This window comes from Manacus candei, unplaced genomic scaffold (genome assembly GCF_025592945.1).
Source record: "Manacus candei isolate 608988 ecotype Guabito, Panama unplaced genomic scaffold, ASM2559294v1 h1tg000072l, whole genome shotgun sequence".
In the NCBI taxonomy this organism is placed as follows: Eukaryota; Metazoa; Chordata; class Aves; order Passeriformes; family Pipridae; genus Manacus; species Manacus candei.
In genome coordinates, this window is record NW_026138120.1 from 3,793,251 (window position 1) to 3,816,815 (window position 23,565).

Consider the following 23,565-nt stretch of genomic DNA (forward strand, 5'->3'; position numbering starts at 1 on the left):
AGGTTCTTCAACAACATACCAGTGCCACAAACCAAGTTTAGAGCGAGTTCTCCTCAAAAATGCCAAGAGCTGCTGCCACCACACGCACTCAGCAGCAACATCCCGCACAACAATGCCGCAAATGACAGGCCTAACCTCATTTCCCAACAAAGCCGTTTTCCTCGTCCCTTTGTCTCCAGTTATTTGAAGCATGGGCAACGGCAACAACAACACCACCATCACCATCACCATCCCCATCACCATCGCTGCCGCCGCTGGCGCCGTCCCTTTGTCTCCAGGTAATTTAAGCAAGGACAATAAGACCATCCACTACTGCTGCCGCCGTCCCTTTGTCTCCAGTTATTTTAAGCAAGGATAACTAGACCATCCACTGCTGCTGCCGCCGTCCGCCACCCCCTGCAGGGAGCTCCATGAGGGGCGGAGAAAACGAATGTGGGAAAGCCACCCCCACCCTCTTCCCCGCCCCTTTCCACTTGGGGCTACTTAAGAAGGCGGCCGCAGGGGGGTCTCGGTTTCACTCACAGGTGACACTGAGGACCTGGCTAAACTGTCCCCAGTTTTTCTCAAAAAATATAATTTTGCTTTTGTTTTAAAAGCCTCATTTTTTGGTGTGTGGGCGCAGCCTCGGCTTTGGTGAATTATGGTAGGTGGAGGGAAGAGAAAGGGGCGCCGTCCCGGGACAGAGGGTACTGGGGTGCTGGGAGGTAATGCGAGGCGCATGAACGCGGAGCCACCGGGAAGAAATTTTTTACAGAGAGGGTAATCAGGTGGGGTTATGTTGCCTTATAGCGCTGTGACGGGGAGGAGCCCCTGACGGCTACTAGCATTTAAAACACTTTGAAGGTTTTAAAATCTAACGAGATGAGGGGTTAAGGTTATGGAGGGAATGCCGCGAGTGAAAAGCCACGGAGTTGTGCGAGGGAGGCTGGGGGTCGGCCTTACGGTCTGGCGAGGGCTTGGCGACGGACCGCCCTTCACACCCATGACCGGCCATTTTATGGCGGCGGCGCTGCCATATGGACTCAGCTCCTCGCTGCCGCGGTGCTGCTGCCCTGCGCACGGCGCTTCGCCTGTCCCCGGGCGGCGTACCCCGCCGCGCTTAGGGTCGGCGGGAACCCTTGTCGGGGGCTTCTGAACAGCTTCCTCAGATCCTCAGAGAGGATCCTCAGAGGATCTGAGGAGTGCGAAACCTCCTTCCCCGCGCCACGTCGGCGCTGGGTATCTGAGGTGCGAGGGCGTAAAATGGCGGCGGCACCACGGGCCCCGCTCGCCCGAGGTTCCTCGTTTTGGCTTCTCTCACCCGCCAGAAAAAACTCCGCCCTCGCCCAGTGCGCTGCGGGCGCCGTGAGGGGAGCGGGAGCAGCTGCCGTCGGAGCGCGCTCCGACAGCTCACTTCCTATTTGTTCTTAGTGTTTTGGGTTTTTTTTTTAATTTGAACACCGAGACTTGGGACTGAAGCGTAGACGCTTCAAACAGTATACGAGTAAAGCGTTCTTTTTTTTTTTTTTTTTTAAGCCTCTTTAGTTTCAGCTGTTAGCGTGCAGTGCTGGGCTGAGGGCTCCACTTAGTGCCCATCGGGAAGGCTGCGGTGGGAGCGCTGTCATGGAAACTGCGCAGCGGGACGAGAATCATAGGGTTTAAATGTTAAAAAAAAAAAAGGGCAGGAAGTGTAATGCTTACTTTAAACAAAGAGCGTGTTGAGGCCGGCGGGAAGCCTGAGAAACTGGGGGCTTGTGCATTTGTGGCCAGAAGAAAAGGTTTTCGCTCCTAGATGAGCGTTAAATTGAGCGATGTTTGCAGCCCATTTGAGCAGCCACCTGGCCCCAACAATAGTCCATTTTCACCTTTTCTTTTGCCAAAAGACTACTGTAATGAGGACGTTAGTCCAATTTCCAGGCATCAACTTAAACTTCATGCTTGCTGGAATAATGAAGAGAGCAAACTGATTAATTTTACCTTGTGATGAGAAAAGGAAAAAGATTTGTTAATTATAGTAAGCTGAAATTTATTTTTGAATTGGCAAAAGTTTTGCATCAGAGTACTGAAGTCTTGAAAATTAGCTTTAAAGGAAGATTGTGTTTCTTGTGCTCATACTGTGAGGCTCTCACCCCTGTGCATTTTTCATGTTTCTTTTCCAAGTTCTAAGAAACACTTGTACTAACAACTATTAAAGCTTATTTTTGATGCTTACCAAATTGCCAGAACGTCTAAGTAGCCTGTTCATTCTTTCTTTCTAAGTAGCCTGTTCATTCTTTCTTTCAGCTATTTAATGTGTAAAAGGGTTAAATAAGTGTATTATCCTTGAAGGTTCTGTTCTGCATCGTTAGCGAGACAGGAATGCTCCTCTTCCACGGCAGCCAAGGGTGTGTATGGCAGGTGTACCAGCAGTATCTGTGCACCAGCCTGCTTCCTTGTGCTGGTTCTGCTTCTTGCTGGGTGGCTACTTCTGCTGAGAGCTGTTTCCTGTTCTAGGCTACCAGAGAATTTGCACAGCAAAGTGAATACTACTTCTGTCGTGGTTTGCTGGGACAGATCTAGAAAGAAAGAAGCAAACAGTTACGTCAGTTTGAGGTTGCAGTTCAAATGCCCTTTAGCTGGGTAGGCAGCCAAAGAAGTGGTCTTCTCACTTTTTGCTTCATTTTTGTGGTTTATGTCTGTGTGATATCTACAGGAAGCTGCAGGCATTCTGATATCTTAAAGTGTAATAGGTTGACTGTAATAAGTATTTTTGTTGATATTTTTCAGTCTGTAAATGTGGAGACCCAGTGTGCAAGTGCCTCAGAGAGTAACACCTATTCATCAACAGTCAGTCAAGGTTATGTTTTACCAGAAGGAAAAATCATGCCAAACACAGTCTTCGTTGGTGGAATTGATTTAAGGGTATTTTTATTTTCATACACTTTTAATATTGTTTAAGATATGTACTTCAGTGGGAAGAAAATGGAAATTTAACTCTGGTTTTGTGAAGGGCTTTTTTGCGTAGTGGTGGTGGAGTTTGTTTGTTTTTTTTTTTCATATGTGCATTTTACCAGTCTTAAAGTATTGAAAAGCCATGGGAGAATTTTGGAACAGGTGTGCCAAAACAAACCTTTAGTTCTTAAGCTAGTAGGAGATGGGCTTAAAAAGCTGGTACTGTTTACTTTAAGTCAGTTCTAAGCAGTTAAATGTGTTTGAAGAAGTTAAAGACTTCGTTTTCTTTTAGATGAAAGAGGCAGAAATTCGGACTGTCTTTGAACAGTACGGTGCTGTGAAGGAGGTGAAAGTAATCACTGACAGAACTGGTGTTTCGAAAGGGTGAGTACAACATGAGTGGTTGTTTTAAATTGCTGCTTAAGCATAATTCTGTCATAGGTTATATGAGCAGATACTTAGCAACACACTTGACATGCTTAAGCCGTAGTGCTGGCTGTAGTTTTCTGTTTTGGTGAATTAACACTGTTAAACCAGTAAATCTGTATTGCCCTTGACTAAGTCTGTGTAATCTTACAAAGAACAGCCTGATTTTTGTGGCTTCAGTCTATCCGTTCAAGGAAAAGAGGGTTATTGTCCCTTAACCAGTGGAAGCAAAGCTTTAAACTCGTGTCATGCTTATGCAGACAGTTCTTCTGCAGAGCTTTTCTGATGGTGAGAGTAGTTAAAGAGTAGAGAGTAGTAGAGAGAGTTCAGGATGGTTAAGAGAATCAAGATGGTTTATTCAGAGCAATGGGTCTGCTCTCTTCTGACACTTGGTGATAAGTTCTAGAGTAGAACAACCCAAACTCATGTGGGTAAAGAGCGAAACTGAGTATGTGAATGAAGTTCAAACAAGGGAAATTCCCGTTGGGTATATAGAAAAAAATCTGGATTATTGTCGTGAAACCTTTAAATAAGGAAATGTGGGACCTTAGTCTATTGAATTCTGGGGAAGCTATCCCAGTTTTGAGGTTATCTCTCCTTCGAGGAGGAGACTGCACCCTCTGGGGTTTTCTCCAGCCCAATTTTTTCTAAGATTCTATGCACAGATCCAAAGAAGTCACATTTTTTTAGGCATATGTAGTAATGCATGAGCTGGAAATGAGTTTTATTTGCTCATATCCATTGCTAGTCCTTACAGTGAATCCTGATGTGCAGTTAACCAGTGCATGTTTTGAATATTGATAATGAATTGACTGACTTGATTAACTGGACACAGTTTTTAATATAGTAAACTAGGGAGGCAGTGAAACAAAGAGAAAAATCTCTTCAAGGATTGCTTCCCCCACTGGTGTCACTGTTCCTGTAATTCCTGCTTTTGTCCAGACCTCTATAGTAAATACAAAATTTGATGATAGTTCAGATCTTAATTTTTTTACCTTTCTGAGTTATTAATACCAACAGCAGTACTCATTTTAAGAAGTTGAAATGGAAAAATAATCTTTATTTCTATTTCATATTAGTCTGGAATCTGTCATTCACCTGGCCTAGTAGTAGATGCTGCTAGTTAGCAGTAAATACTTTCTTGGGCTGAATCATAAACTGATGTCCTACTTGATGTGCAGTATAACATACCTGGCATATATGTTGTTAACTGGTCTTGTTCTAACAATCAAATCAAATGCTGATCACTGAATAGCCTGTTTTTCCTTTTTAGATATGGATTTGTGTCTTTCCTGGAGAATGTGGATGTTCAAAAAATAGTAGAAGTAAGCTGTTTTGCTAAATTATTTGAAGTTGATTTATGAAGGCTAGAGACAGATTCAAGGGAAGCCAACTTACGTAGAGTAAGTTAGAACTAGGAAAGTCTAGGGCAGCCGAAAAAGTAAATTTGATAAACTATCTGCCGGTGGTAGTATCTTTATGTATTTACTTAAGTAAGAAACAAAGTCAGCGTTAGCCTTGGTGTGTTTGGATGCTTGCTTTTTGTAGTGGATGATTGTCATAGAATCCTTGTCCTTATGTCAGATACACAGACCTTTTATTATTGGAGATAACATTATCATGGAAGACAGTTTTTTACTTGACATCTCAACAGTTGCAGTATGTTTCTCTTGCAGTATTTTGTGCGTTTTGGTGCTACTTGGAGTGCAAGTATTTTTTAAGCTTCTTGAACTGTGCTGTGGCTGTTCACGTGTTATAAATTTTCCCATAGTTAACAGAGGAGGTGAGGGGTAGAACTGTTACAGCCCTTCTGCTCTTACAGTTCATTATCAGAGAAATTTTAAATCTCAGTGCTTACAGCCAGATCAGCTACTTGGTTCTGATGGACAGAGCTTTTTGTTTTCCCTCTTGCTCCCCAAACTGAGTACAGTAACTGTGAAAATAAATGTATTGAAATACTTCCCTCTCTGAAGCAGTCATTTCCTTTAGTATAGGTGGACAGTTTCTAACACGTTACGTGAAGCCTGTCAGGAAGTTGGTGGGAACGAAGGGAAGTGGCAATGTAAATAGAGTTTCAAGGGAACCTAGGCTGTGGTCACTCTGTATTAATATTCTCACTGAGGCAAGAATAATTAAAACTTGTATGTATAAAACCACAGGGCTGACAGTCACTAATATGTGGTTGCAAGCTACTAGTAGCACATGTTGCTATTAAGGCAAGTGGTATGAAACAAGTGTGGAGGCAGTGAGTAGGCAAATGAGAGCGCTGAGGGCACTGCAGGAAATTAAAGATAAAAGACATACAGTGTTAAGAAGGAGAGGAGAATTGCACCCGTTTGTGAGTTGATGGTACTGTGGTGTAGAGGCAGAGCCCAGTCTCCTTAAAATCCCACAAACCAGTCACCTCACTGATTCCTTACAGAGAATTAACTGTCTTTCAGACACAAATCAACTTCCACGGCAAAAAGCTGAAACTGGGACCAGCAATTAGGAAGCAACAAAACCTGAGTAAGTATATCTAAATAAAAATGTTCATATAACAAATATGTATTAACAGGTTTTTTTCTTAATTATACATCAATATGCTTGCAGATACTCTTTATCTGATGCAGTATGTATGTTACAATTAAGCCTTGGTTCTGACTTCTGTGACCTCACTTGTATAAATGATGTACAGCTGTGATAATAAAACTTGAGTTGGTAGCACAATATAATACAGTTAATGTTGAGTTAAATTTAAAAGTCAAAAGTAAAGATTTTTTTCAGCTTAAATTCAGATTCCTAATGAAATACATGTGAAAAGGCCTTAATACTATCTTTTCTTTGCTTCAGAACAAGCTTCTTCCATACATCCCAGACCATTTGTCCTTGGTCCTTCTCCACCACAGTTCCATAGTGTATGGGGTAGTCAGAATACAGAGACGTATTTTCAGCCTCCACCTATAATGAGCCCAGTAACACCGTATGTTCAGGTAAGGCTGTTCATGTCACTGATTTTGAATCATTAAATATTTTTGAAGGTGCAGTCAGATCAGATTCCAATCTGATCTGCCTCCTTGTTTTCATATTATCTTCCTGAGTAAGAAGCACACAACTTCAAGCCACTTCAAAAGAATGCCAGCAACCTTGAAAAACTGCTTGTGTTGCGACCTCTTTATAAAGAGGAAAATACCTTCTAAGAATGAGAACTGTTGAAGGTGAAGCTAAGATTGAATTATTTAACAGTTCTTAAGTGATCTTGTTTCTTGTTGATGTACTTAACAAATCAAATCTGTCCAGATTTTAATGTATTGCTGTCCTGCCTCAGAATAAACTACAAGCTTCAAAATGTATTTTTGTAAACAAGTATGGAGCCAGAAGTTGTCTCTGGTACTCTTGTCTCCTCCTGGCCAAGCACATTCTTGGTTTTAAACTGCTGTTGTGTCTTAAGAACAGCAGATGCTGTTTTACTGCATCTGCTGCTGGTAGCCGTGGCCAGTACAGTATTGCCTGCAGGGCATCACTGTATTGATACTTCGGATAAGGTGTAGGTAGAGTGAGTCCTGTACTGTGAACAGACCAGATTAGTCTCTTACTGCATTAGCCTGCGTGTTGTGGCAATGCAACAGGGCAGTATTAATTACCAACTGATTCTGCTTTCTATATTTTAAGCAAGTGAAGAAGAGCAAACTGCAGTGACTCACAGAAATAAGGCAGGGAGCTTGATAACAGTGTTCTTGCTGATCCTCCTAAGTTTATTGGGAAAGTAGAATAGCGTAGGAAGAAAAATACTCACTTAAATGCTGGAATGCGCCTTTAACTATTTTCTGAAGAAAGGTTCCAGGTTAATGTTGTGTCAGGGTAGTTACAGGGAAGAAATACTGTAAAATGTCTGAACTGGAGTATTTAGCTTTCCTTTGGCTCCTAGAAACTGATCTTCAGGCTGTATCCGTTATTCTATAGTAGTTAGTCTGCTTCAGGTCTGCTACGGAAAGTTTATGGCATAACTTATTCTTCTGAAATGACTTAAAAGATCAACTACAAGGAGATAATGGGATTTTTAGATGTATAAGACACTTTTAGAATCTCACTGACTAGAGATTATTAGTGCCTGAAGTGCTGAAGCCAAGCCCCATGGGAAATCTGTAAGGGTCTCTTTTTAAGTATGAGCCTAGTCTGAACAGGAACTGACGTAACAGTATAGCCACATACTTCTGAAAACGTGCTTCTAGCTAATACCTCTACAAATAAAAGTACTTTTATCTTGCTTCAGACTTGCAGTTTTAAAAACAAAGCTTTATTTGCAGCCATATCCATACAGTTCATCACCAACTGTACTGCTAAAGCAGCAAGTTCCCATAGGATATCAACCGGCTTATAACTATCAGGTATGTAAAGCTTTAGTAGCAGCAGAAAGGCTATTTGATACCTGACAAAACAGTAATGAAATGTTAACCGAAGTCTGATCTTACTGTGAATTCTGTTTTCCTTCAGCTCTTCCTTTGCAGATATTAAAACCTAGTGATATTTTTATTCTAATAAGATGGAAACTGTTGAATACCTTAGTATATGCTTTTTTTTTTTTAATAGAATATAGTTTTTGTTTCCTTAAATATACAGTGATAAAACAATTTCCAAATTAGGAAAAAAGTACATGGATTAGTAGTACTTTTTCTTGTGGGAAGGAGCTTTGTGTTAGTACAGGTGTAGCAAGGGTAGCTGGTGTTAAGTTATTTAAGAGTCTTAGCAGACTGTACAAATGTGGGGTGTATATAGGGGGGATGCACTCCGGCACTCTAAAAACATCAGAGAAGGCACTTACTGATAGTGGGTTTTGAACTCAGAAGTGAGACGTGTGGGTAAGTCCTGTCACTAAAATTAAACTAGAAGTTTAGTAACTGGAAGCAGCTAGAGGTTTGAGATTGTTTTCAGTGTGGCTTCTGTGATTTCCCTTATTTTTCCCTAATGTTTAGAAATCCTTTTTTTTTTTTTTTAATTTGGAATGAGAAGAGGAAGGAGACAGTTGAATAACATAAGCAGTTTTGTTGGACGTAAAGGTATAGACTGTTGTTTAGTGAAAAATCCAAACATGAAATGGTATAAATGGTGGCTCTTGCAGAGCAGTTACTTGTCTGTGTTGGAAATTAATGGATTAAAGCTGGTTCTTGTCCAATATTTGTTTAAGGGTCAACCACAGTGGGTTGCTGGGGAGCAAAGAAGTTATGTTATGCCTCCTGGTCTGGTGAGTCTACAAAGTTAAACTTCTGAAACTGTCTTCTCAATTAGCACGTGGTTTTTACTGTTTGATACTTAAAAAAATCAAAGTATTTGTTGTCTGGATCTGTATGTAATCAGATCTATAAAAATCTTGCTGACAAGAGCATGTAATTGTTTAAGATTTCTACTGAAGTGGTGCCTTTTTGAGTTACCAGACAGAACAGACCTACTGTTTTATGGCATTACTCTATACATTCTGGTCACAGAACTCTGGAATTTTAACATGAATGGAATTGGTCTTTTCAGGAAAAGTCAAAGGAAAAATAAGTGATGACCTGATGGACAATGTTTTTTTAAATTTAAAAAGTTTCAGTGTTCTTTGCAAATACTGATTTATTTTTGGCTCCTTTCAACAGCTTTTAAAAATAGTTTCCCAGGCTGCTACAAACTGTAGATGGTGCTGCTGGCTTCTAAGAAATTACTTGCGCTCTATGCCTTTATACAAGTGACATCTATGGAGAGAGGAAAAATACTGTGTATTTCTTTAGCAGTGTTGGAACTTAAAGTTGTTTCTTGGGGCATTTTTATGTTCTTTAGGTATAATCTTGTGGTTATTGAGTGCAGTTTCAAATACATAATTTTATTCTGAATGATACTCTCTTTTTCTGAAAGTTTTCAGAAGTTGCTGAAATACTGATTACCCTGTTGGATTGAAGTAATTTTTGTTCAGTAACATCTATGAGTATGATACAGCCACAGTATGTCACTTAACAATTAAATGGTAGCAGGTCAAAGAGTCTTTAGAGTAGGACTGCGTAGGGCTTTCATTATTAGATGTTTTAAGCTTGATTATATGAGCGACAGCTCTTCTTGAACTGTCTCTGTTAAGCAACTGAAAGTACCATTAGTAACTGCCTTAATAAAACAGATCAGGATACAGCATTTTCCCCACTCAGGACACTTCTGGCAAAAGTTTGAAGATATAGTTGGCACGGCTTTACAGGTAGATAGATGAGGATCAGTGAGAATATAACTGTGCATGCAGTGTTACTGAAGTATTGCAATACTTATAAAACTATACAGGTTTATGCATCGGTAAACCATCACTCTGAGGATCCGGGATTTATACAGACGGAATGTGCTGTTCCTGAGCCCATGCACTTGCCTGCTAACAGCCCACAAAAGGTAAGGTCTTTTGTCTCAAAACTTGGATGTTCATTACCATAAATCCTATTCCCGGGAATTTGCACATTAAGATTACGTGGCTTGGGTCAAGGGCCTCTGACAGGTATCCTAGGAATTTAGGTTATAGCTGCCACTTTTAGCCAGTTGCTCAGTCCTGTGTATCTGATTGATGTGTACAACTTCAGAAGTCTTATGTTTCCTTTAAACTGTTAGTACTTGTCTGCAATGCTGTGGGCTGTATAAAATGTGTGATCTACTTGATTAAGTATACTAATGTTTTTAAGTGACAGAACTTTACCTGTCACCTTTACTTTAATCTGTAATAATTTTAGGGAAAATTACAGGTATTAAAAAAGCATATTAGATAGCACTACCTGCTGTTTTAGGTTTATTTTAAGCTTCAAGCATCTGTTGGTAGTGGTTACTCCCTTTTTCACTGTTTTGTGGAAGCTGACCCCAGTATAGCAAATAGTTGGCTGTGAATTCAGTTTTCTAAAACAGACTTTGTTTTTCAGCTGCCAGCCAGCCTATTCCACTGAGGGGAGATAATGTAGCACTAAGGGGGGATAATGAGTTACCAGTATTAAAAGTTAGGGAGGAGGAAAAAACGACAAATACTTCAGGGCACATAAGGCATTTGAGAACAATCCTGAATGCCAAGTGAACCCTATGACACACCAGCATTGCTAGGTAGTAGTGCCCTAACTAAGAAAATCAGTATTGATGCACCTGTAACTGTATTTCAGAAGTCTGTGGACAGGGGCATGCAAACAGTAGTGTCCTGTCTGTCTAATCCTGAGAACCAGCTGAGGAATGACTCTCTGTCACAAGACGACAACATAAAGGTATGTAGTGAAAGCAAAAAGAAATCTTAAAATACAGCTGCCCTTCGGTTTGTTCGCCTACAGGATACAATAAAGATGAAGGGATTAATATCTGGAATGCCATTTGAATTTTTTTCCTTCCTTGTACATGTTTGGCTCTCAATTGCTTAATGCTGGAAAGAAGTGCTGAAATTGGATTCAGTGGCTTTAATCGAGATGGCATGAATTGCTGAACATTGCTAATGCACAATTAAGAGCATAAGTCTGGGTAGTCATTTCTCAGTGACAAATGGCTGAAAGCAGTGGGTTACTATGTAGTTTAGACAGAGGATGTTGCGTTACAAGCCTTGATAGTCTTGTTAGTTACCTGCCTACTGTAGATGGTGGCTAGTTGTGCTTTGTCTCTGCTTTAAGCAGTAAATTGTAGTTCAGGTTGGTAGCTGGTCTTCTGAAACGGGAATACAGAGGCTGCTGTATTTATCAGTTTTGTAGAGGGGGAATAAACTAGAGTATCTCAATATAGTTTTCATGAAACTTCAGTTACCTTATTCTGATTATCTGATTTTTTTTTTTTTTTCCCCCTGTCCTGTCTTCTATCTGATCCCAGGAGAGCAAAGTGTATCACTTCCGAAAAGGAAGGACAGGATTCAAAAGTGTTTGATGAATGAAGACTTCGGAGTATCTAAATTAATTAAGTCTATGTTACTGCAGTTCAGCAATACATTCAGCATAATATTTCTCATAGTTGCTTCAAGTTCAGTTTGTGTTCATGTTCGACCTGTTTTGATACAGTTCCTGCTTGGGTAATTTGAAGTTTAAAGTTGTAAGAGTTGACAAACTTCAGTTACATTGTTTGCATGCTTCCCCAGTTTGTTTGCTGCATGTGGATTTTCTTCTGAGTTTTAACGTACACTTTGCATATTACACAGGTTTGCTTTAACCACAATTTGACTCACCCTGACCAGTTAATTTTTGCAGTTTAAAAATGGAAATAGTTATTTACCCAAGAGATTGTATTTTAAAACTGAGTTCTTAAATCAGGGCAAAAGAAGATGTAACTGAGCTGAAGCCCTTCTTAAGTCCTAGTTGCCTTTAGACAACATAATCAATGTGATTATGTTCATTACTGACACTTCATGTACCTGCAGTCTTGAGCATCCCTATTGGTTTTGGGTAAGTAATGAAGAGAATCCTGACATTTCTGTATGTAACTTAAAATGCAAGAATGTAATTATCTGTATTGGCTACTCAGTAGAGTGTGATTTTTTTAATTAAAAAATCCTAAAAATATCTGTATGTTAAAATTCTGAGAAAATACTGCATTTAAAATATGCTTTTGTTGTGTGATGCAAACTGTTAATCAAAGACTAGCTGTAAGACTATTTTAATAATCATGTATATTTTAGTTGTGTATTTTGAAACAATGAAATAAATTTTTATTTTGCCTTGGCTACCTAAATTTCTAGTGACAAATCTAACTAATAATTTGGTAAAGCTATTAAAACCTTAACACCCTGTACAAGAATTCCAGTTACTACAAATGTCCAAGGACTGCTTCTCAGGAGTGTTCTGGATAAATTTAATTAAGGGGGGATGGGGGACAGTGTCAGTTTACTGGTAAAGATAATTGTTTCTTTGCAAATGCAGATGTCATTTTGACTTGATGTTCTAGTTGATTTGGTTGCCCTGGGCTGTATTTAAAGCTTTATGCTGGAGCTATAAGAAAACACAGAAATGCGTATGTGTAGCTCTCATTGAAGAATCTCAACACCAAAAGAAGACATAAACCTCAAGATACCTACACAGAGTGCACATTTTCTGTTTATTTGACCAAGTTTTACTCCCAGGACCATCTGGTGAGTGAGTTGATGGTTCAGTGTGTGTGAAACAGTGGTGCTAGATACGAACTATTCTTTCAGGAATGCTGAGAAGGTTTGTCACAGGGAAATGCATAGCCAAGGCCTTACAAGTGCCATTTATTTTCTCTTCCATTATGTCATGTTGTGCTTGTTTTGTTAGCCACAGCCTTAGGGAATTGAGTTGTTTTTTTTTTTTTTAAATTCCTGTCTTGGAATTGTATCTTTTGGAGCATATGCCAGTAAAACTAACAAGCTATAACTGAGAACATGCATTTATAATGTTTTTTTGAAGTACCCTGTAAACATAGCACAAAAACAGTAGGTAAGTCTCTTTTGTGTTGCATTCTGAAAGTTGAAACATCTATTTAATGTGTGTGTGGCTGAAGGCATTTCTAAAATGGGTGCATGGTTGAAGCTTCTTGCAAATTTGTACCTCTTGTATTCTCAAATCAAGTGGACTGTGTTAATTGTGAGCCAGCAGGCAGTAGTGAGGCTTGGTGGATCTGCCTTGGCTTGTGCACAGCATGTATGTTCTCTGTGAGACTCAAAAGCATTGAGTCTCCTTTAAATATTAAGATAACTCTTTGTCAAAAGAAGCAGTTGTTTAGACAAGATACCAAGTAAATGCAAGCACTGTATTTTTTCTGTTCTAGAGCTATGACACTTGGTTTGTATTATGGTTCTTGGCTGAAGTGCCCCAGTTTGCTGCTTGTTGGCCTTTTCATACTTTCTTTACAAGCTTTGCCCCCTGACAGAATTATTCTTGGAATGAGACAGCCAGACAGATGGCATTCTCTGATCTCCATTAGAATGATTGTCTGGCACAGACACTAATTCCCTGTCGAAATGGAAATATTTTTTTCCTTCTAGGTATTTGTGTGCTAAACCAAGATGAATCGTGTCTTAACATGAAGGTGATCTGATCCTCCATTGCTACAAAGAAAATGGTTTTTCCTAAAAGTCTTCTAACAGGTATACGGTCTGTATTCCTTGCAGGAATGACTTGGTAGACCAGTGTTTTAGGATAGATGAATATTTTAAGAGCTTTAGTGTCTGCCACTTTCAATGTTGCTAACAAAGTAAAATTTTTTAAAGAAGTGATCCAGGCTATCAAGACAATGAGGCTTCTTCAGATGAAATATGGCATCTCAAGAAAATCCTAAAGTAGCTTTACTTTTTTATTCCTACTCCTAAAATTCAGGCTTCTCCAGGGGACACAAGTACACATACTTTACCTGTAACTTGTTTTAAAAAAGAAGACCCCAGCTGAGTTTATACAAACTAGGCCTTTGTATTGCCCCAGTGATTCTTCTGGTTTTAACTTCTGTGAATAAATTCAAAGGGAGGTTTTTTCCAGTAATATGAACTTATATGTACTTGGTGCTCAAGACAAACATGAAAGGGAGTTTTCTGCTCGTTTACCTTAAGGTTGGGAGACTGTAGCAAGTACAGTAATCAGGGCAGGATTTATATTTAAAAATTTACTGCTGTAAAATACAGTGTCAGAGCTGAAAATAAGGCTATTCCTGTTGCTAGTCCTAAAACAATTACCGTATGGAATCTCAGAGCTTCTGAATATGTAGTCAAATAAAGATGCATGCTGTAGTTAATATATTTCTCATGTAGTGGGGGTGTTAGAGGTACTGCTTGTAAGACAGTGCCTATGTGTCTGCAGTAAACCTGCTGTGTTTGGGGTGTGTGTAATCATGCTCTCTAAGCTTTTAACTTAACCTGTTCTTGTAGGTAGTTCTTTAGGTCAGGTGTTCAAATTTCATTGTATTTGAACTATTTGGTGTTTGGACTAGATGACCTTTAAAGGTCCTTTCCAACCCCAGCTGTTTTATGATTGTCTTAAGGAGTCTGCTTTCTTTTTTTGGCTAGAACAAACCTAACCAAGTGCTTTTCCCCCCTTGATTTCTGCTTGTTCCTTTATTACACTATGAGTGAGTGTTCAACAAACGCTTAAGCTTCTTTTAAGGTCTTCCTAGAACAATTAAAACAGATAAACCCACCAATTTCAATAGAAGTCTTCTTTCCCTGGGGAAGAATTTGTGCTTAAAACTGCAGATTCATACATAGTTCATTTCATAGAATGGCTTGGGTTGGAAGGGACCTCTAAAGGCCACCTAGTGAACCCCTCTGTAATGAGCACGGATATATTACTAGATCAGGTTGTTCAGAACTCTGTCCAACCTGACCATAAATGTGTCTAGGGATGGGGCATCCACCACTCCTGGGCAACTTGTTCAGGTGTCTCGCTGACCTCATGGAAGAACATTTCTTCCTTCTGTCCAATATACATCTGCCTTCTTAGTTTAAAACCATTACTTGTCCTATCGAAACAGGGCCTATTAAAATGTCTCAATCTTTCTTACAGGTTCCTTTTAGTGTTGGAAGGCCACAGTAAGGTCTCCCTGGAGTCTTGTCTTCTCCAGGCTGAACAGTCGCAGTGCTCTCAGGCTGTCTTCATGGGAGAGGTGCTCCAGCCCTCATGGCCCTCCTTTGGACCTGACCCAGCAGGTCTATGTCTTTCCTGTGGTTGGTATTCCAGGTGAATGCAGTGCTCCAGTTGGGGTCTCACCAGAGAGGCAGAATTGCTTCCCTTGGGAGGGAAGGGGGCAAACAACCCAGTGTTTTGGCCTGTAGCACAACTGTGCAGCCATCCAGTTCTTGCCATGTCAGCTGACTTTAAACTGGATGTAGGCAGCAGTTAAATTATTAAAATGGGATTAATGGCTTCTGTATGTCATAATAAGATAAATGATGCCTTTTTTAAAATATGCCAAGGGGAGCCTCTATACACATGGTGGAGTAATCATTTAGAAATGTGTTATGAGCACACACTTCAGTCTTTTTCTTTCAGGGGAACAGTGAGGTAGGTAATAGAAATATGCATTGGTCAGAGGACATTACCTAAATCTGAATCATTTTGGTTGGAAAAGACCTTTAAGATCATTGAGTCCAACGAGCATTAACCTAACACTGCCACATCTACCATAAACAATCCCTTAAGTGCCATATCTACATATCTTCTAAATAGATCCAGGGAGAGTGACTCCATCACTTTTCTGGGCCTCCTGTTCCAATGCTTGAAAACTCTTGTGCGTGAAGAAATTTTTGCGAATATCAAAACTAAATCTCCCCTGGCACAACCTGAGGCCATTTCTTGTTGTCCTGTTGCTTGTTACTTTGGAGAAGAGACTGACCCCCAGCCTCGTTTCAGGTGGTTGTAGAGAGCAATAAGATCTCCCCTGAGCCTCCTTTTCTCCAGGCTAAAGAACTCCAGTTCTCTCAGCTGCTCCTCATCAGACTTGTGCTCGAGACCCTCACCTGCTTCCTTGCCCTTCTCCAGACATGCCGTGGGGATTCATTGTTTTTCTTGTCGTGAGGAATCCAAAACAACACAGTATCAATATGTGGCCTCACCAGAGCCCAGTAGGGGGACACAGTTGCTTCCCTTATCTTTGTGATAGAAACCAGGATGCTCTTCCCACCTGGGAACACTGCTGGCTCATGTTCAGCCCTGCCTCAGCTGCAGCCTAGCAGCCAGCTAAGAACTGATGCGGAGCAGGGGAATCCAACTGTTAAAGCATCACGAAGGCCTGGGGCAGGTGCTGATGCAATGTGATTTCTGCCCAGTGCTCTAAGTGTCAAAGCAAAGAAATTCAATAAAGCACAGGAAAAGGGTAGGAGTAATCTACTACTCTGTTAAGAAGGGACTATGATTGCTAACTGGGCTGAGGTACAGAGGTTGTATCTTCCTGTGGATGCCCTTAGGGGTAACTGAGTTGATCTCTGCTGTGTGTGAATTACAGCTGCTCCTTCCCTATCAGGGCATTTGGCATTTGCTGCCCACTTGATAATATCTCAGATGAAACAAATGGTGATCATGTCACAAGCCACCACGCCCTGACCCATGGGATGGAAAAGCTGGGTAGAGTGAGCAGCTTGGAGGATAGTGCTGCTAAAACTGATGTGACCCCCACAGGATGGGCTTACGCTGGTCAGGCAAGCCAGAGTTGACCTCTGTGAGCTGCTGCCATCAGGCTCCATGCTGGTTGCAACCCAGGGGGTGTAGAGCCAGGTCAGACATGTCAGTACCAGACCCTGATGCAGGTCATGGTTGGCCATAGCCCCCTCCATAGTGAATTTGATAGATGCCAAACTGCCAGTTATAACCTGTGCACAGTGGGAACCATGCCAGTGACCATTGTGATGATGTCAGTACTATCTAGGTGAATTGCAGGCATTGTCACATGTCAGTTTGGGCTGTATCATGACATGTCACATAACACATACCATCAGTTTTGGACAAGATTTTACCAATTTTGACCAGGGTGGATAGGCTACCTTAACCTGGAAAAGGGGCACACAAAAGTATGTTTGATACCTAGCCAAGTGCTTCATCATTAATTGGTGACATGCATGCACTGTACCTATCTACTATCCAGCAAAACCACAGCCAAAGGAACGGGCTTGGAATCAGTGGGGAAAGGAGCCTGTTGAGCTTGACTCTAGTCTGGCACTGTAAAGAAAGACAAGAGATGTTGAATAAGTGGTTGGCAGTGTGGGGTGACTGACCCTCTGGAGTCATGGCCATTGGTGAATTACCACTATTGTTAGGATTTTTCACTTACCTTTGGGGGGTGGAGTGGGGGTGGGAGCCCAGAGGGGGTTGAGTCCTGAAGGAGGCTCTCACTTCTAGCTGTGGACCAACTTCCCCGTTGGCATGTCCTTTGCAGCCCCAGTGTCCCTGCAGCTATAGGCTCCATGGGTTCTCTGAACTCTAATGACAGCTTGGGGCTGAGGTGCCCAGCATGACGGGTGGCCCAGATGGTCTTTTTCTGCCATGCAGCTTTCCATCCACTCTTCCTTAAGCCTGTAGTGTTTCATGCAGTTTCTTGTGACCCAGTTGCAGGATCCAGCACTTGGCCTTGTTGAACATCAGTCCAGCCTTTCCAGATCCGTCTGCAGGGCCTTCCTGCCCTCCAGCAGGTCAGCGCTTCTGCCCAGCTTCATGTCTTTTGCAACCCACTGAGGGTGCACTGATCTCATCTAGATCATTGGTAAAGATATTAGACAGGACTGGCCTCAATACTGAGCTCTCAGGAGCCCCACTAGCTGACCAGCTGGATGTAACTCCATTCACCAACATTTTCTGGGCCCAGCTGTCTTGATGATTTTTACCCAGCTAAATGAGATTGCTTGCTTGGTAATCCTGATTCTACTTGCACTAGAATAGATATCTTTATACGTAGTTAAGCAGCTTGTTTACTGAATTTCTTCTAAGGAAATGGGTTGCAACAATAGGATGTTTTGGTTTAACTCCAGCCAACAACCAAGTACCACGCAGCCACTTGCTGTCCCACCAGCAGGACTGGGGAGAGAATTAGGGTCTCAGCTAGAAAACTCGTGGGTTGAGATAAAGAAAAGCAAAAGCCATGCACACAGGCAAAGCAGAACAAGGAAGGAATTCACTGCTCCCCATGGGCAGACAGGTGTTCAGCCTTCTCCAGTGCATAATGGTTATTTGGGCAGGCAAACACCATCACTCCAAATGTTCCCCCCTTCCTCCTCCTTCCCTCTCCACTTTTTATACTGAGCATGATGTCAAATGGTATGGAATATGCCCTTGGTCAGTTGGGGTCACAGCTGTGTCTCCTTCCAACCTCACATGCACCCTCAGTCTCTCTGCTAGCGTGGGAGTACGAGAAGCATAAAAGGCCTTGGCTCTGTGTAAGCCCTGCTCAGCAATAACAAAAACATCTCTATATTATCAACATTGTGTTCAGCACAAATCCAAAACATATCCCCATGGTAGCCACTGCAAAGAAAATAACTACCTCAGCCCAAACCAGGACACAGATCTTTATTGATAAGATGCTTCTTGTAAGTGCTAGACTTCATCTGCTTTTGACAGTGAAATAAGTCTGTCTGGTCTTTTTCTTTGAATGTTACAGTATTTATAAAACCTGAATTGTCAGTTGTGCTTATCTCACTGTTGTATTAGATATCCCCTGACTTAGAAGACGGACAGACTCTGAAATTACTTGTTTTCTTAGGTGGTCTTGGGTAGTTTAATTAATTAAAAGCGAAAAATTAACAGGTTTTAAAAGCAGATTTTTCAAAGTAAGATAGAGAGAATCAATAGTGGTGGAGTTTCAGAAATTATATTTTAGTGCTATGTTGCCTGTTAGTAGACTGTGAAGTCTGGACTGATGAGCTTTGTTCTACTGTGGTTTCTGGGGAACTCAGTAAGGTGTACAGCGCTTCAGAAGACCAGTCTGCTAGAAGATGGGGAGCTGCTGTGCTGTGTGCTAGCTCACACCAAAGCCTGCTTTCTTACACTGACGCAGTACCAAACATGGCTACTGGGGTGAAGAAAGCTTGAAAAGGGATTTTTTTACTTCCCCTACTACATGTAACTTGATTGTTCAGCTTTTAAAAACAGCATTTTAGGCAGTTAATTCCATGCAGGAATATCTGGAAGAGGTTCAGAAGTCTTGAGCTGTTGAGTCAGTAGATTGAAATAAAAGATAATCCTGGAACTGACACTTCAGCGAATTCTTCTATGTCCAGGGAAAGAACATTTTCTAGGCTTCTGTGTAAACTCAGGGCCACTACAGAAACATTTTATGTCTCAGCACTACTGAGCAGTTGTCTACTGATTCCATTTCCCTCAGCTTGGGAGGGATGAACATGATGAAGCACATCTGCTTCTAAAATGGCCCTTATTCATGTTGTTTTCAAATTATTAAGCAGGTCCTAACGTCAGTCACGTCAGCACTAACTGCAAGCAGAGCTCCTTCAACCGAATGAGGTTTGGTTACTTATTCTTTAAAATAAGCTTTAAAACTGTTCTTCCAAAGAGCATTTTCAAATAAACAAGACTGAAATATTTTTGCATTATAAGCCTTGACTTCTGTCTCTTCTAGACTCCTTGATGTGTTTTTGAGAAACTATACCTGAACATAACACAGTATGGTGACTGAGCTGGGTGCAGATGAAGGTGTAGGAATTCTTACAGGCTAAAGATACATGAGGAGTTCATTGTTTTTGTAGCATTTCTTATTCACATTATGCTTTGTAATACCTCAGTGAGATAAGTCTGGCTAGTACCTGGTTTATAACCGTCTCGGTTCTATTTCTGCATGTTAATCTTCATGCTGTGGTGGACCCAGCTGTGCAGTCCATCTTCTAGCAGAATGGTACCAGTTGCCATGACAGCAGAGAGCTACCTACTGGTGACAGAATAATAGGCATGTGACTTCTTTAGAAAGTGTCACACTGTCATTTAGTCGTGAGCCAGCAGGTGGGGCATGAAGCTAACAGAAGCCAAATACTGTTAATTTAAAAAACCTTTCTCTTGGGCAGCACTACGGTCTGCCTTTTTACAATAAAAGCTGTCCATCGCAGAATATAGCAGTTCTTATTGTAGACTAGTTAATTTCTGGGTTAAAAAGTACAGCTGTAAGAAATGCAATGAGAGCACTTTGTAAGATTGCCAAAGGTTGTGTTATGAGTTGTAGTGGGTTTGGCAAAAAGGCAGGGTTTGTGAGCAGTTTTGACACTGGTTCTGAGTGTGTCAACAGGATAGAACTGGGCACTCATAGGAAACAGGACTGGAAAGTTTAAACCACTGATGTATTCCATAGCTGAAAAATTTTTGTCAGCTTATTCGTAACTCTTTTCAGTTCCTCTCTTTATTTGTACAGTGCTTACAAATAAATCCTTAAATGAACTTGACAGTATTTCAAAAGGATATGAGTCAGAAAAGGCTTTGGTCCCCTGTTCTGCTTTCAGGTAAGTCTAGTTTATTCTGCAATCCCAAGAATTTGATAAATACACAACAGTTAAAAAAAGCCCGTTAAGAGATATTCAAAACTCAGTATATTCAGAAGGTACTCATTTAGGTACCTTCTTTATTCCCTTTTTTACAGAGGTGGGGTTGAAATGAGTAAGAACATGGACCACTTCTTTAAACTGGCTACTCATTCCTGGTCTCTCTGTTCTTGTAAAAGGAACACAGTCACTGGCAATGGATGGGAACTCAGTGCTACCAGTGCTCAGTGTTACCTACTGTTTTCAGTGTTTCCTAGGACCAGATCCCTCTAGGTTGGTTGGAGGAGGGGAGTTGGTTATCCAGCAGAAATTGTAGATAATTTAATTTTCTGTTGCTGTGTCTGCTTTCCGTGGGGAATTGTGATCTCTATGAAATGTTTGCTTTCTTGGGTGACATTTTCCAATATAAATGACGTTTTATGACAGTATTATGAAGCCAACAGTGAATAGACAAAAAAAAAAAGGTTCACTTACATATTCACTTACCTTGTTATTATAGAAACACCACTAAAGAAGTAAAAAAATTAAAGTAGTATTTTTGCCGAGTTTCTACATTTAACAATCTTAGTTAATAAACATATAAACATATTAAAAATAAACAATCTTAGTTAAGAGCTTCTGTACATGCCCAGATCAAATTTTGTCTTATTCATTATTGTACATCATTATTGGAAACCTGTCTCTAAATGGAAGAGTAAAAGGGCAAGAAAATAGATCCTTGAGAACACGCTCAGCTTCTAGTAGGTTGTTTTGCTCAGGTTTTGATCTTTTATTCTTCCTTTTGGTATACATTGAAGAGAATACAAAGGCAGGCTGTACTAGAGTATTTTGCCACAATGTCATAAAATGCACAACATTTGTTGTATGACTCCAGTATGTTTTGATCCTTGCTTTACAGACTTAGTAATGCTTTAACCTAAATAGCAATCCATTAACTTGCAAAAAAGCTGTTACTGAAAAAAAAAAAAAAAAATTAAAAAATGAAATTATGAAGCAAAATTCTTTCACGGATGATTGGAATTCTTTAACAGATTTTTTGCCATACTCAATGTTCTGAAAAGAATTTAAATTCTGTATAAAAACCCCAACCCTGTGATGGAACTGCCTAAACAGAAAGCAGTAGTAGATAGTACTATGTATTTATACCTAGAGTTTTCCAGAAGTACTCACTATCTGTTGTGAATATAGTAGTTTCAAGTGCAGTGTACATGCTGCCTAAGCAGCCAAAAATATTCCTGTATGCAGAACTAGAAGCAGCTCCTGAGGCCACAGGACAACCTAAGTCAGGAAACTTCTCATGTATATGATGAGATATCGTCTGAATAAGATTGTTATAAAAAATGTAGGGGACATACATAGCCAATGATGATTCCTGACGTCATCTTGAAGCTTTGAGTTTTGGCAACAGGTCTGTTCCAAGCTACTAGAGTGATCTCTTAATCCAAGTGGCAGGGGTCTGTGTTTTGGCAGCAGATGATGTATTATCTCAAACCAGCCTGCTTGGTTTGTAACATGCAGCTTCAGAAACTATGAAATTCATGTTTCTGTGTCTGTTCCCTCACATATGTACAAGCTAAGGATGACACGGAATTGTGTTATAGTACTGTTAGTTATTTTGGAAAGGATGCTTTTCAACTTGGAAAGCAAATGTCTCAAACCTAATTAGAAACAGAATTCTGTCTTAGTTTAAGGACAGGAGCAGTTAAGGGGATTGGCCGAGATGCCCATTAAATGCCCCTGGCAAGGCTCTGTGGGAAACAGAGAGAATCTCTGTCTTGCCTTACTCGAGAACAAAGTTTGATTTACTTTCACCTGAATTAAATAACATGGAGAGTTAAACTTCAGACTCTTTAACATGTTGGGAAACTGAAGTTTGCAAACTAGATTTTTATGATACTAAATTTTAGGAGTCTTGTTATCTGCTCTTTTAACCTGTGTGTTGCACTTCATATGTAGTAACAAAGAGGTGGAGCTAGTGGGGAAAATGAAATGCTGTAATTAGTTACAAATGGCATTAGTTTTCTTACTGTATTTGTTACTTATGACAAGGATATACTTTAAATAAGCATACTTAATTGTAAGGTCAAGGATGAAACTTAATGGTTTTATTTTTCAAATACTGTTTCCCAGGTGCTTTGCATGGCAGAGTAAGGTTTCTAAAGACTTGTAGCAGGTTTTTCACCTTACCATTCCAGAAAAGTAAAATAGTGCAGAAAATACCAACCTTTGCAGTTACAGAAAGTTGGTCAACTTAAAATATTTATTTATTAGTACAAGTGCACAGATAACATCAGACAAGTTCATTTTTTGTGTCCATATGGAAACACTGATGAGTACAGAGTCCACATTTATCTTGTTTGAATGCTACTTGCTTTGTTAATTCATCATGTGCTCAAGCACCTTCTCTTCAACACCATTGGCTTTCTGTCTCTGGTGTCCCAAGGTTCTGAATGCTGAAATCACTTTCAAAATCACTTCTATAACGGAACTGCCTAGACTGGTATGGTTTTACAGTTTTCAAAATCTGAAACTATTCTGTAGCTACTCCACTCATGCATTTCTCTTGATAACTGAGTCTCTTCAGAGCAGGCTATTATTGTCCTGCCCTGTTACTTCTAGTTGGATGTAGAGTAGAAAGTGCTCTTTGATACTCATTCTTTATACTGCTTCTTAGGAGTCTGGGTTAGATTGTGGTTCTTGTTCACTTTCTCTTTTGTCAAACTTCATCTTATTAGCTCTACTTGATCCAGTTACACAACAAAGATATCTGAAAAGGGCCTTACACTTTTTACTGGGGAGGGTGAAGCACTGTTTGAATACTTCTAGGTCTGAGAAGTTTAAAGAAAACTTAGAGTAGGGTAGTTCAGGCCACAGTGATACTTCTGGTGTATAAAACAACGCACTCGGAATACACAGTTCATGTGCAACTTGTGTGAGATCCTAAGTTTGCAGAAAGGATGAATTCATTACAACTTACTTTTTCATTAGTTTTCAGATCTTTGCATTAAGTACTGAAATTCCTAGGACTGTATCTATTCAGATGGTAATGAGCTAACTCTTTCCAGAAGTTATTACAAACAAGACTAGAATCAGGTGTTCATATCTTTAAGATAGTGACCCATTAGTCTTTTGTCTAATCTAGTCCCTGTTTTGCCCTTAGAACATAGCAGTCTATAACTTCCTCAGGAGGGGAAGTGGAAGGACACACAGTGATCTCTTCTCTGTGGTGACCATTGACATGACCCAAGGGAATGGCATGAAGCTGTGTCATGGGAGGTTTAGGTTGGATGTTAGGAAAAGGGTTTTTACCCAAAGGGTGGTTG

The 23,565-nt window shown here is 40.4% G+C and overlaps 1 protein-coding gene across 4 annotated transcripts; it reads left to right on the top strand.

The window, feature by feature from the left end:
* Positions 1-528: 528 nt before the first annotated feature.
* DAZL (deleted in azoospermia like) lies at positions 529-13,372 on the top strand. Of its 4 annotated transcripts, none has more exons than XM_051808355.1 (12): positions 529-643; positions 2,746-2,880; positions 3,203-3,294; positions 4,610-4,661; positions 5,778-5,844; positions 6,169-6,308; positions 7,623-7,703; positions 8,501-8,557; positions 9,616-9,717; positions 10,464-10,562; positions 11,149-12,397; positions 13,271-13,372. In XM_051808355.1, the coding sequence occupies exons 1-11, from the start codon at positions 641-643 to the stop codon at positions 11,200-11,202; spliced, it is 882 nt and encodes a 293-aa protein (XP_051664315.1). In that variant the 5' UTR covers positions 529-640; the 3' UTR covers positions 11,203-12,397; positions 13,271-13,372. The 4 variants fall into 4 exon arrangements, with proteins under 4 accessions (XP_051664315.1, XP_051664316.1, XP_051664317.1 ...); XM_051808356.1 differs by having other exon boundaries at positions 10,467-10,562; XM_051808357.1 differs by lacking the exon at positions 529-643 and adding an exon at positions 1,336-1,483.
* The last annotated feature ends 10,193 nt before the right edge of the window (positions 13,373-23,565 follow it).